Source organism: Dermatophagoides farinae, chromosome 4 (genome assembly GCF_024713945.1).
Source record: "Dermatophagoides farinae isolate YC_2012a chromosome 4, ASM2471394v1, whole genome shotgun sequence".
NCBI lineage: Eukaryota > Metazoa > Arthropoda > Arachnida > Sarcoptiformes > Pyroglyphidae > Dermatophagoides > Dermatophagoides farinae.
In genome coordinates, this window is record NC_134680.1 from 531782 (window position 1) to 544801 (window position 13020).

A 13020-nucleotide genomic window follows, 5' to 3' on the forward strand; every position below is an offset into this window, starting at 1 on the left:
CAGCATCAACCAATAATGATGATGATGGTGATAATGTCATCATAATGATTACGATGAAAATTGGATGAAAATGTTTGAAAATCATTATCGATTGATTGATTGATTGTTGGATGGATTCGATCGTTTCGACTGAATGATGTCTTCAATCAGACTGCCAAGATATGGATGCGATTAATTTATTCATAGCAAAAAAAAATCAACGATTTTTCGATGAACCAAACAAATGGTAAAGGTTTTTTTTTATGTCATTCGTTATGGATCAGAATTTGGTATTCATATCGTTCGACATCTGATAATTGAATCATTTTTCATCGTTGAGTTTTATGGATCAACAACAATCAGATGAATAGTTTCACCCATTGAACCAAGAATCTGAATGTCAAGATCAATGCAATTTTTTTATTTTCAAAGACAAATCATCATTTATTATTTATTTAATTTCGCAAATATTCAGATAATTGAATTTAAAAACAAAAGACAAAAATTCAATTAATTTCCAATTGATTGGCTGCTGGGTGGATCATTGACGATTCGGTCTAAAATGTATTCCATTTTCATCTCTATAAACTATAAAACTGAATTTTTTTTGATTTTCCGGTTCCAGTAGTACTAGCCCTGAAAACAAAATTGATTATTGTGAATGAAAAAAATTCATCACACACACACACACATACCTGATGGACAGTCATTTTGTAATCGTTGTTGCATATTATCCAAATAACGGATAAATCCTTTACAAATACTATTTCCTAAATCTTTTTGACAATTTTGTTCATCCATTTCATGTTGTACTGATTCAATTGTATTACGTATATGTTGACATTGTTCTGGATTCAAATTTGAAAGTGAATATGGTTGCCGTTGTTGTTTAATTGGTCCAATATTAATATGGAAAATTTTTTTATCTTTATCATATGTGATGAATGGTTCTAATGATGATGATAATGATGGATCATGAACAATTTTTTCAATTTCATCGATTGAAAATTCCGTTAATGGATCATTGACAATATGGTGAATTTCATCGATTGATAAATCATGAACAATTTTTTTGATAACTTTAACAGATAATTCTGATTGATTATCATTGATAATTTTTTCAATTTCATCAATTGATAAACCAGATAAATTGTTGACAATTTTTTTAATCTCTCCAATTGGCAATTCCGATATAGCGTCGATAATGTTATTGATTTCATCGATTGATAATTCAGATAATCTGCCATTTTCGGTTACATGGCTAAATTATTATGTTTGTGAATAAAAAAAAATGAATATGAATTTTCCATGTTTTTTTTCTAAAAAAAAAAAATTGAAAATTTACCGAGAAATAACCAAAGATGGTAAATTAAATATCAAAACGATTGCAGTGGCAAACAAAATCGTTGATTTAGAAATGAAGTACATGATTGATTGATTGGAAATTTGTTATTCACCAAGGGATGATGATGATTGTTGATTTGATTGACAAAAAAAAATATTTAAAAATGATCACCAATTTATATATGAATGAAAATGTGTTCAATATATTTAAATTCGAATATTTTGGTTTCATAAATGTCACGACATTTTTGAATGTCACACTATATAATGTTTTGTTTTTGAATAAAAGAAAAAAAATGTCAACAGTCATCAATTTTGATTATTAATCGAAAAAAAAAAAAAAAAAAAAAAAAAAAAACAAACAAACGAAAAATGAAACATTCGTCTATCCTATGTATATTCCATTTCGGGAGTAGTTTGACCCATTGGTCCAACGAGAGGCACCCACACACACACGCACACGTTATATATGAAAGGTTATGTCACAACAAACACACACACATTTGTTCCTGTGATTTGTGCTCGATGAGTGTGTATGTTGATGAAATTAATTTTTTTACTTATACATTTCCATTTTTTCTTTATGTTCAAATGAAAAAAACGAACTCATTAAATTACTCATTAAATACCGAAATAAATAAATCATTTGATTTTGCTCCATTATTAATAATAATGGCTTTGATACTTGTGAATGTTGTTGTTGATTGTTCACTAAACTTGCTGTCCGAGATGTATTTGTTTGATTGATCATTGATAAATGTATATAATAAATAAATCATTCAATTCTGAATTTTAATTTGATCATTGCATGTGGAATGCAACAAAAAGATTTTGTCCGAACTTTACTTTATTAAGGTAGTTTAGGTTAGGGGGATGAACTGCACCGGTGGATTGTCGAACGAATATTGACGAATCAAAAATGAGTAGTTTAATTTAATTTAGTTTAGTTTAGGTTAGGTTAGGTTAGGTGGTCTCGGTTCATTAGTTTTCTCCAAACCTCACCGAAGGTGAGGTTTGGAGAAAACTATTGTATTGACAAACAATCTAGAATAGAGATCAAAGTCTAAAATACTATAAATCGGTTCATCGGTTGAATGTATATGTATTTTATGTTCGAATACGATTCATTTTGCGCCAATTAATTTCGCTGTTTTTGTTTTTTTTTGGCTATTTTCAGTATTTGGCTATTTTCTGCCTTGGCTATTTTCAGTATTTTGATATTTTTAGGGTTTGGCTATTTTCAGCCTTGGCTATTTTCTGCTTCGGCTATTTTCAGATTTGGCTGTTTTCAGTATTTGGCTATTTTCAGTATTTGGCTATTTTCAGTCTTGGCTATTTTCATTTTGGCTATTTTAACCCACAATCATTTAAAATACAAATACAAGAAATAAGAAAAATTCCTATTAAATGAAATGCAATCAAATCATCGATTGATAATGTGTACCCAAATAAACAAAACAAAAAAAAGATCCAAATTAAAGAATTTTACACTAATCATTATTATTGGATTATTGACTAGGTTTAATCGATCATAATCCAAAAATTTTTTTTGTTGTTGATTTTTGAGTAATTTTTTTCACCATTTTGCAAAACAATTTATATACCCGACAATAGTCGCCAATTGTCTCATAAGTTACTTGCTCAATTCATTTTTTTTGTGAATCAAATCAACAACAAACGACAATAAAGCGAAAAAAAATGACAAAATTTTTTACCGTTTTGGCTGTAATGGCCACAATTCTACTTCCAGCTACCATTAATTCATTACCAAAACATTCAAATGATCAAGTTTGTACTAGTGAACCATTGGTTGAATTGAAAAATGGTGGCCGTGTTCGCGGTCTTTGTAAAACCGGTTTAAATGGACGTGAATTGCATACATATCTATCGATTCGTTATGCAAAGGCTAATCGTTTTGCTCATTCCGTTGCCGAAGGACCATGGGATGAAGTTTATGAAGCCACCCATCAACGTGAAGCATGTCCACAAGAAGATCCAACTGTTAAACATTCGGAAGATTGTCTTTATCTTAATGTTATTCAACCAATTGACAGTGGAGATAAGTTGAAACCAGTCATGGTTTGGATCTATGGTGGTGGATTCAATCTTGGATCTATTCATGGTGTTGCCAGTATCATATATGATGGTTCAGTTATTGCATCATTAGGTGATGTTGTTTATGTCAACATGAATTATCGTTTAGGTCCATTCGGTTTCTTATATAGTGGCACAGATGAGGCACCAGGTAATCAAGGTGTTCATGATGTAATAATGGCATTGCGATGGGTTCATGATAATATCGAAAAATTCGGTGGTGATCCAAACCGAGTGACAATCTTTGGCGAATCAGCTGGTTCATTTATGTCTTCGATGTTGATTTTATCACCAATGGCTAAAGGTCTATTTCAACGTGCCATAATGCAATCTGGTGCTGTAAGTGATCTGAAAAATTTGTCACCGGAATATTCATTAGAAAAAACACGAGAATTTGCAAGAAAATGTGGCTGTAATCAAGATGATGCTGATGAAATGGTTGAATGTTTGAAACGAATGCCAAGAGCAAAATTAACTTTGCACGCTGGAGGTTTAAATTTTATAGCCATGTTCACAGGTAGACAATTAGTCATAATGCGGAATGATAAAGCTGGTATTTTGCCAGATCTGCCATCAAAAATTATTCGAAAAGGTCAATATAATCCTGTGGATCTTATGTTTGGTTTTGTTCATGATGAAGTTGCTGAAATACTCGTCCTATTGGATTTGGAATTACTAAATCCACTGAAATTATATACACGTCACCATCTTAAAAAGAAATTATATCCAATAATTAGAAAATTCACATTGGATGGACACGAAGAAGAATTATTCAAATATTATTTTAAAGATGAACATCGTGCCCTGATAAAAAGTGATACAGTAAGACGTAAAATGACCGATATGTTTTCCGATCCAGTTATGAACTGTCCAACTTATCTATTTGGACAAAGATTAGCAATGGCAATGGCTAAAAATTCGTCAGCTACAAACCGTAATCGTTTCTATTCATTCCGTTTCGATCATCATTCACCATTTATGGCATTTATTGGTTGTGAAAAATGGATGGGTGTATGTCATGCCATGGATTTACCATTCACATTTGGTTTACCCATACGAAAAGATATTGTTAAATTGGCTTTCACTAATAAAGATCGTCATATTAGTGAAAATGTTGTCCGTGCTTGGACACGATTTGCACATACTGGTAATCCTGAACAAATGGGTGATGTTGAATGGCCCGAATTCTTTGGTGATAATGGTAAAACGATGCGTCAAATGGCAATTGATCTTAAACCTCATGTTTTTGAAAATGAATATCGTGATCGATGTGAAAATTTTTGGATTAATCTTCTATTACCACAATAATTTTAAACAATAAATCACAATCAAGTCGAAATAGTTTCGAATCATACAACAACAATATTTACAACCCATATGGTTAGCCAATTTTTTTTTCTAATTTTCCATTCATTTATCTGTTATTATGTGAATTTGTTTTTTTTCTGTTTATTTTTTCTCTTGTTTTTCACAAATCAATCAATATAACATTCAATCAATCGATTTTTTTTTATAAGTTTCGATTGATAATCTCTTTACATTGTTCTTGTTTCAATTTTCTTTTTACATTAAATCTTAGTCGTTTTAAATGTTTACATTCAACAGTATGTTTTCGGTCATTATCATAACATCTCATTATATTCACCAATTCATTGAATGTACGTTTTGTAGATTTCAATCCAACACATTTAGCGATACAGGTATCAAGATCATTTAATTTATCCACTGCTTCTTCAAGGATTTCAACGAATATTCTTCCTTGTAGCAATTCAAAGAGCTTACGGTCGAGTACTTCCAATTTCTCTGTTGTTCTAAATTATAATCAAAACAACAACAACAGCAACAAAAAATGGTGAAATTAAGAAAAAAAATGAAAAGTTTTTTTTCATACTCAAAAAAAATTTACCTAGAAATAACCAATGATGGATAATTAACAATCAAAATGATTGATATGGCAAACAAAATCGTTGATTTAGAGATGAAGTACATGATTGATTGATTGATTGGAAATTGTTTTTTTTAAATTTTTCGTTGAAAAATAATGAAAAATTTCCATGATATTTGATCATTTTATATAGGGATCATTGTGTATCATTTGCATCATATAAAAAAAATTGTCAAATGTCACCCAGAATTCAATGGCCAAAAATTTGAATCTAAATATCATCAATATGCCATTCGACATTAACACATGAACCTTGTGTGTGTGTGTGTTTGTGTGTGCAAAATTTTGACATTATGGCTGTTATTAACAAAACCCTTATTGATTTCTTTTCATTCAAATGTGCCAATTTTTGCATGGCTCTTTCACGGGTAAGTTTGCATTTGTTTTCTTTTTTTTTGACAGTAAAATAAATTTTTCTAATAAACAAATTTATAGGTCCAGATGATTATTGTTTGATTTTAAATTTTAATGAAACAAAAACAAAACAAAAAAACAGAGAAAAATTAAAATCAACAACTGAGATAATTCATCCACAATAAAATCATCATTATTATCATCATCATCAATGATAACAAACAACAGCCACCACTATTAATCGTCTTCATTAATATTATTGACAACTTCTTCACAATTTTCATGTTTCATTTCTCGTTTTATATTATCAATACGTCGTTGTAAATGTTTACATTCAACAGTATCTTTTCGTCCTTCTTTATAACATCTCATGAAATTCATCAATTCTTCTAATGCATTTGCTGCCCATTTATATGCAACACATTTGGCTATACTGGGTTTCAATTCATTTACTTTGTCCAATGTTTCTTCTAGAATTTCAACAAATTCTCTTCCTTCTTCCAATTCTTCGATATTATGAAATGCTTTATCAAAGGCATCGATGTCAAAATTTTCTTCTGGTCTAAAAAAAAATGTGAAAAAATAAAGAAAGAAAATGGAAAAAGGAATTTTTCATTAGTTGAAATTTGAAAAAAAAAATTTCATATTGAAAATTTACTCAGTAAACTGTGAAAAAACCGATGATGGATGATTAGCAATCAAAATGATTGCTGCTGCTGCTGCAAACAAAATTGCTGATTTAGAGATGATATACATGATTGATTGAAGACTGATTGATTGATAGATTTTTCGTTGAAAAAAAGTTTCCAGAATAATTTTTGTTTTGTTTCAAAATTGATCAATTTATATAGGTTTTTTTTTCTCTGTCTCTTTACATTGTGTATCATTTGCATCAGGAAAAAAAATTGTCAAATGTCAACCAGGATTTGAATCTCCATGGCAAAAATTTAAATATCATTCAAATGCCATTCGACATTATCACATGAACCGTGTGTGTGTATGTGTTGAAAACTAAAAACGACCAAATCGATTTTTGATTATTGGCAAATGTTTGACATTTATTAACAACCCCTTATTGATTTTTTTGAAAAATTTCCATCCCAAAATGCCAATTTTTGGCATGACTGTTTCACGGGTAAGTTTTCATTTTTTTCTCTCTGTTTGATTTTAAATTTCAATCAAAAAAAAAAACAAAAAAAAATCGGAAAAAACAAAATTCATCATCAGCTGATTGTGTATCTAGATTTTTGTTTTGTTTCATTCGCATGTCCTATTTACATTCAGATTTATAGTCAACCAGAATTTTTTTCCAATATCAAAATCTAAATTTGAAACATCACCATCACCATCATCAGAACAAAAAAAAATCATTCTTATCGATTAGCAAAAACAAATTTATTGAATTTTTTTTTTTTTTTGACGAAAGACACAAGACACAAAACAAATTCAACATTGAAAAATTAATAACAAAGAAAAAAAAATTCATTCAACATTCAAAAAAACACCATGTTTATGGACAGTTGGCATATTTTAATTCTCTTTTCAGATTATCCACCAATCGTTGTAAATGTTTACATTCAAATGAATCTTTTCGTTCTGCTTTATGACATCTAATTATATTCATTGCGGCTTCTGTTGCCATCAATTTTGCTTTCAATGCTGCACATCTAACCAAAACATGATCATCATCAATTTCAAGCAAACGAATTGTTTCCGCTATGATTTTAGCAATTTGTGCATTTAATTTACCAGTATTTTTAAATATGTTCAATACATCATCAAAACCAAAATCATCTTCATTTTCAACAATCGGATGTTCGGTCGTTGGTCTAATGGGGTAAAATCATCGTGATAAAGAAAGAAAATTAAAATTTTTTCATATCAAAAAAAAAAATTTCGAAAAAAATTACCCAGAAATAACCGTTGATGGATAATTAGCTATCAAAATGATTGCTGCAAAGAAAATCACTGATTTAGAGACGAAATACATGATTGATTGGTTGTTTTTTTTTTTGGTTGTTTTGAAAAATGATGAAACATTTCCATGTTAATTGATCAATTTATATAGAAATTTTTCCTTTTTTTCTCTCTCTCTCTCTATCTGTATTGTGTATCATTATCATCACTTGTATCAGATAATTGTTAAATGTCAACCATAATTTGAATCTAAATGCCAGAATCTGAATCTAAATATCAACATCGCCTTTAACATAATCACATGAACCCTCTGTGTGTGTGTGTGTGTGGATGGGTGGGTGTGTAGAAAATAAAAAATCTAAATAATGGGCAAAATGTCATTTAAAAATGGCGACCATTTTCCAAGGTCAGTACACTGAAAAAATGTGTTTAACATCAACATCATCATCATGAAAGAAATTTTCACCACCCAGTATGCATGTGTACAATGTTCAAAAAAATTTAAAATTGGCGCCTTTTTATTTTCAGTTTTTAAAAGTGCTGCCATCTTTTAACTGAAAAAATGAACCTTTAGTAAGTATTTTAATTTTTTTTTTCTCAGAAAATTTTTAATTATTTTAAATCATTTAAAAAATTTGAAAGAACAAAAAATTGATCAGAATTTTATTTTCAATCAATCAATTACAATAATAATGATAATCTAATATCGTCATATGTTCATTGTCGACGTCGTATTGGCATTGGCATTGGTGGTTGTCGTTGTTGTGGATGATAAACATTTACATTACGATTCATAATGACAGCATTTCTTCGTTGTTGTTGCTGTTGACGACGATCCAATTCCATTAAAAATTTCAACATTTCAAATGTAAACACTTTCATTGATGGATCAGAATTTTCATTATGGATTACAATTTCTATTTGTTTTGGTTTTGATTGACATGATGATGGTGGTGGTGGTGGTGTTGGTGGTGGTGGTGTCTGTAGTGTTGGTGTTGTCGGTGGTGGTGTTAAATTCGGTTTCGGTGTTGTTTGATGTAGCTTTTTCGTCACTACTTGTTGTTTCTTTGTATCCATTGGTATCATGGTAGAATGGCTATACAATGGTAATCGTGTTGATCGTAATGATTCATCATCATCATCATCAATTGTTGGTGCGACACTGGAATCTTTTCGAAAATATTCAGTTTCCTCATTCTTTGATCCATAACGTTTATAATGGATATATGTAGGAGGTTGATTGTTCTTTACATCTTTAATACGAATATTAAAATCAATATAATGTTGCTGTTGTTGTTCTGGTTTTTCAATTCGTTTTTGTTTGTTTTTCATCGTATTAATAATATCATCAACTAAATCTTCTTCAACATTTTCTGATCTATGACGATAATAATCATCATCATCATCATCGTCATCGTCATCATAATAATCATCGTCATCATCATCAATTGATCGATATTTCGTTGGAAATCGTTGCATTGACCAGGCCATTTCCATCATCATCATCATGGTTATGGACATTAATAATAATTGTATGATGATTATTCGGGACATTTTTGTCATCTTCATTAGTGTGTTTTTTTTCAAACTTGATCAGATGAATCGGTTGTTTTTTTTTGTTGAATATGGATGATTGTTATTGATCGATGATGATGATTATGATGTTTATAATATGTTTTTTTTTTGCTCAAAGTTTTATAATGTTTGATTTGATTTGATATTTTAGCTGTGTAGGTTTTTCAAATGTCCAATGATGATGATGATAATGGCAATGATGATATGGATCAAAGTGGATACCTTTCATATTTGCATGCTTTTTTTCCACATCAGATCCATCAGGATTTAGTTCATTTCATCATCATCATGGATCAATGATTGGAGTTGATTTCATTTTTTTTTAAAAATCAAAATTCCGAACAGAAAAAAAACCACAAACCTTTGACATTTGTTTGCCAAAAGTTGAAAAAAAAACAGAAAAAACATTTCAATTTCAAATTTTCTTTATTTTTAGTTTATGAATTGAGAAAAAAAAATTTAATCAAAATTCAAATTTTCAATATAATCATCATCAGGAATTTGATATTGTGGTTTTTGTTTTTTACAATCACCAAAACCATCACCACAACCACTAATTTGATATTGTGGTTTTTGTTTTTTACAATCACCAAAACCATCACCACAACCACTAAGTTGATATTGTGGTTTTTGTTTTTTACAATCACCATAACCATCACCACAACCACTAAGTTGATATTGTGGTTTTTGTTTTTTACAATCACCATAACCATCACCACAGCCACTATTTTGATTAACATTTTGCCTACGATATCGGCAATTTGGACAATCATTCTTCCTTGGTGGTGGTGGTGGTGGTGATGATGATGATGGATAGATTCGATTGATATTTACATTCGATATTTTCAATTTTGGTTGCATTCGATAATCATTTCGTTGTTGTTGTTGTTGCTGTTGTTGTCGTCGTCGTTGTCGCATGATCCATTGTATCATTTGATACGTTAATCGTTTCATATATCTGGATTCATGATTTATGATTTTAATTTTGATTAAATCATTAGAATTACTTCCAGATACATATGGAGGTGGTGTTGGTGGTCTTTTTACTTTAAACGATATTATTTTTATCGGAAATGCTGCTGTTGCCGATGAATTTTCGATTTTTTCACCATTATCATTTCGATTCTTAGAAATTGTCGATTCTTTGTCAAATTTTATTGTAAAAGATCGATGATCATTATCATCATTCAGTGCCATAGCCATAGTGATCAATGATAATGACAAGAACATTAATACTAGTGGTGATGATCGTTTCATATTGGATAAAAATTGAAAAATCTTCCTGAAAAATTAAAAAAAAGTCGTAAAGTCTGAAAAAAATCAAACAGTTTTATAACTGGGAAATTATCAATGAATTTTACCATTTAACGAATGTTTTTTTTGTCATGGATCGATTATAATCTGTGATATATTTTTTTGGTGACATTTATTTTGATAATAATCATCAATCAGGAACTTTGACATTTTTTCTCCAATCAATCAATCGATTGAGTGATTGATTGATGATGACTATGTTATCATAACAACGGATATTATATTGATTGATTATTTATTGATTTGTGAAAAACAAGAGAAAAAATAAACACAAAAAAACAGATTAACATAATAACAGATAAGTGAATGGAAAATTGGCTGATCATATTGGTTGTAAATATTGTTGTTGCATGATTCGAAACTATTTCGACTTGATTGTGATTATTTTTATTAATTATTGTGGGAATAGATATTTATTCCAAAATTTTTCACAACGATCACGATATTGATTTTCAATAACACCATTTTCAACGTTAATTGCCATTTGACGCATTGTTTCACCATCATCGCCAATGAATTCTGGCCATTCAACATCACCCATTTGTTCAGGATTACCAGTATGTGCAAATCGTGTCCAAGCACGGACAACATTTTCACTAATATGACGATCTTTATTAGTGAAAGCCAATTTAACAATATCTTTTCGTATGGGTAAACCAAATGTGAATGGTATATCCATGCCATGACATACACCCATCCATTTTTCACAGCCAACAAATACCATAAATGGTGAATGATGATCAAAACGGAATGAATAGAAACGATTACGGTTTGTAGCTGTCGAATTTTTAGCCATTGCCATTGCTAATGTTTGTCCAAATAGATAATTTGGACAGATCATAACTGGATCGGAAAGCATATCGATCATTCTACGTCTTAATGAATCAGTTTTTACCATGGCATGATGTTCATCTTTGAAATAATATTCGAATAATTCTTCTTCATGTCCATTGAATGAAAATTCTTTGATTATTGGAAATAATTTCTCTTTAATATGTTCACGTGTATATGATTTCAATGGATTTAATATTTCAAAATCCAATAGCATGAGTATTTCAGCAAGTTCATCGTGAACAAAACCAAACATAAGATCCACAGGATTATAATGGCCTTTTCGAATAATTTCTGATGGCCGACTTGGTACAACACCAGCTTTATCATTCCACATTACGATTGGTTGTTTACCTTCAAACATGGCTGGAAAATTCATACCATCACCTTTCCAAGTTAATTTTGATGGTGGTAATCGTTTCAAACATTCAACCATTTCATCAGCATCATCTTGATTACAGCCACATTTTCGTGAAAATATTTGTGTTTTTTCTAATGAATAGTCTGGTGAAAATTGTTTCAGTTCATTTAAAGCACCAGATTGCATTATAGCACGTTGAAATAAGCCTTTAGCCATTGGTGACATTATCAGCATCGAAACAAAAAATGAACCAGCTGATTCGCCAAAGACTGTCACTCGGTTTGGATCACCACCAAATTTTTCGATATTATCATGAACCCATCGCAATGCCATTATTACATCATGAACACCTTGATTACCTGGTGCCTCATCTGTACCACTATATAGGAAACCGAATGGACCTAAACGATAATTCATATCAACATAAACAACATCACCTAATGATGTAATAACTGAACCATCATATAGGAGACTGGCAACACCATCAATAGATCCAAGACTGAATCCACCACCATAGATCCATACCATAACTGGTTTCAATTTATCTTCACTGTCAATTGGTTGAACAACATTAAGATAAAGACAATCTTCTGAATGTTTAACAGTTGGATCTTCTTGTGGACATGCTTCACGTTGATAGGTGGCTTCATAAACTTCATCCCATGGTCCTTCGGCAACGGAATGAGCAAAACGATTAGCCTTTGCATAACGAATCGATAGATATGTGTGCAATTCACGTCCATGTAAACCGGTTTTGCAAAGACCACGAACACGGCCACCATTTTTCAATTCAACCAATGGTTCACTAGTACAAACTTGATGTTCATCATTATCATCAGCATTTGAATGTTTTGGTAATGAATTAATGGTAGCTGGAAGTAGAATTGTGGCCATTACAGCCATAACGATGAAAAATTTTGTCATTTTTTTCGCTTTATTGTTGATTTGAATCACAAATTTATAATTTTCTATGTTGATTTTTTTTCCTGGTTATTTGCTGACTTTCAATCACAAGAAAAAAAAATGAATTAAGCAAATAACTTATGAGACAATCGGTGACTATTGTCGGATATATTTATATGATGAATTTTTTTTTTAAAATTTTTATCACCAACTGGCTTTTTTAAATTGTCACAAAATAATAAATTACCCTCATTATTTATTGATTGGTTGTTTTGCAAAATGGAAAAAAACTCAAAATGAACCAGGATTTTGGATTATGATCGATAAAACATAGTCAATGGTTTATCCATTATTAATAATGAAGATTAGTGTAAAATTCTTTCATTTTGATCATTTTTTTTTC

The 13020-nt window shown here is 30.3% G+C and overlaps 7 protein-coding genes across 8 annotated transcripts; 1 reads left to right on the top strand and 6 right to left on the bottom strand.

Annotated features, from left to right (window-relative positions):
- Window positions 1-394: 394 nt before the first annotated feature.
- On the bottom strand, window positions 395-1486 carry LOC124500624 (uncharacterized). Its single transcript, XM_047064718.2, has 3 exons — window positions 1325-1486; window positions 675-1240; window positions 395-615 (listed from the first exon to the last, which is right to left on the bottom strand). The coding sequence occupies exons 1-3, from the start codon at window positions 1405-1407 to the stop codon at window positions 521-523; spliced, it is 744 nt and encodes a 247-aa protein (XP_046920674.1). The 5' UTR covers window positions 1408-1486; the 3' UTR covers window positions 395-520.
- Window positions 1487-2956: 1470 nt separating this feature from the next.
- LOC124491320 (uncharacterized) lies at window positions 2957-5464 on the bottom strand. The gene is made up of 2 exons (XM_047053968.2): window positions 5324-5464; window positions 2957-5228 (listed from the first exon to the last, which is right to left on the bottom strand). The coding sequence occupies exons 1-2, from the start codon at window positions 5404-5406 to the stop codon at window positions 4928-4930; spliced, it is 384 nt and encodes a 127-aa protein (XP_046909924.1). The 5' UTR covers window positions 5407-5464; the 3' UTR covers window positions 2957-4927.
- LOC124491319 (acetylcholinesterase) lies at window positions 3022-4957 on the top strand. The gene has a single exon (XM_047053967.2). The coding sequence runs from the start codon at window positions 3022-3024 to the stop codon at window positions 4723-4725; it is 1704 nt and encodes a 567-aa protein (XP_046909923.2). The 3' UTR covers window positions 4726-4957.
- A 343-nt stretch (window positions 5465-5807) lies between the features above and the next one.
- LOC142597481 (uncharacterized) lies at window positions 5808-6690 on the bottom strand. The gene is made up of 2 exons (XM_075730491.1): window positions 6375-6690; window positions 5808-6278 (listed from the first exon to the last, which is right to left on the bottom strand). Exons 1-2 carry the CDS (start codon window positions 6470-6472, stop codon window positions 5954-5956), a joined length of 423 nt encoding a protein of 140 aa, XP_075586606.1. The 5' UTR covers window positions 6473-6690; the 3' UTR covers window positions 5808-5953.
- A 402-nt stretch (window positions 6691-7092) lies between these two features.
- Window positions 7093-7744, bottom strand: LOC124489768 (uncharacterized). The gene is made up of 2 exons (XM_047052152.2): window positions 7627-7744; window positions 7093-7545 (listed from the first exon to the last, which is right to left on the bottom strand). The coding sequence occupies exons 1-2, from the start codon at window positions 7704-7706 to the stop codon at window positions 7227-7229; spliced, it is 399 nt and encodes a 132-aa protein (XP_046908108.2). The 5' UTR covers window positions 7707-7744; the 3' UTR covers window positions 7093-7226.
- A 1877-nt stretch (window positions 7745-9621) lies between these two features.
- On the bottom strand, window positions 9622-10822 carry LOC124491286 (uncharacterized). 2 transcript variants are annotated; one of them, XM_047053925.2, is made up of 2 exons: window positions 10570-10822; window positions 9622-10490 (listed from the first exon to the last, which is right to left on the bottom strand). In XM_047053925.2, exons 1-2 carry the CDS (start codon window positions 10632-10634, stop codon window positions 9668-9670), a joined length of 888 nt encoding a protein of 295 aa, XP_046909881.2. In that variant the 5' UTR covers window positions 10635-10822; the 3' UTR covers window positions 9622-9667. The 2 variants fall into 2 exon arrangements, with proteins under 2 accessions (XP_046909881.2, XP_075586694.1); XM_075730579.1 differs by having other exon boundaries at window positions 9622-10518; window positions 10570-10705.
- On the bottom strand, window positions 10741-12962 carry LOC124490671 (acetylcholinesterase). The gene has a single exon (XM_047053211.2). It carries the CDS (start codon window positions 12636-12638, stop codon window positions 10917-10919), a length of 1722 nt encoding a protein of 573 aa, XP_046909167.2. The 5' UTR covers window positions 12639-12962; the 3' UTR covers window positions 10741-10916.
- Between the last annotated feature and the right edge of the window lie 58 nt (window positions 12963-13020).

Coding starts and splice junctions, on each gene's coding strand:
- LOC124491319 (XM_047053967.2), top strand. CDS start 3,022: ATGACAAAATTTTTTACCGTTTTGGCTGTAATGGCCACAATTCTACTT.
- LOC124490671 (XM_047053211.2), bottom strand. CDS start 12,638: ATGACAAAATTTTTCATCGTTATGGCTGTAATGGCCACAATTCTACTT.
- LOC124491286 (XM_047053925.2), bottom strand. CDS start 10,634: ATGTCACCAAAAAAATATATCACAGATTATAATCGATCCATGACAAAA. Junction 10,491..10,569: donor AAAAAAACATTCGTTAAATG/GTAAAATTCATT, acceptor TTAATTTTTCAG/GAAGATTTTTCAATTTTTAT.
- LOC124500624 (XM_047064718.2), bottom strand. CDS start 1,407: ATGTACTTCATTTCTAAATCAACGATTTTGTTTGCCACTGCAATCGTT. Junction 1,241..1,324: donor CCATCTTTGGTTATTTCTCG/GTAAATTTTCAA, acceptor ATAATAATTTAG/CCATGTAACCGAAAATGGCA. Junction 616..674: donor ACAAAATGACTGTCCATCAG/GTATGTGTGTGT, acceptor TTTTGTTTTCAG/GGCTAGTACTACTGGAACCG.
- LOC124491320 (XM_047053968.2), bottom strand. CDS start 5,406: ATGTACTTCATCTCTAAATCAACGATTTTGTTTGCCATATCAATCATT. Junction 5,229..5,323: donor CCATCATTGGTTATTTCTAG/GTAAATTTTTTT, acceptor ATTATAATTTAG/AACAACAGAGAAATTGGAAG.
- LOC142597481 (XM_075730491.1), bottom strand. CDS start 6,472: ATGTATATCATCTCTAAATCAGCAATTTTGTTTGCAGCAGCAGCAGCA. Junction 6,279..6,374: donor GTTTTTTCACAGTTTACTGA/GTAAATTTTCAA, acceptor ATTTTTTTTTAG/ACCAGAAGAAAATTTTGACA.
- LOC124489768 (XM_047052152.2), bottom strand. CDS start 7,706: ATGTATTTCGTCTCTAAATCAGTGATTTTCTTTGCAGCAATCATTTTG. Junction 7,546..7,626: donor CCATCAACGGTTATTTCTGG/GTAATTTTTTTC, acceptor TTACCCCATTAG/ACCAACGACCGAACATCCGA.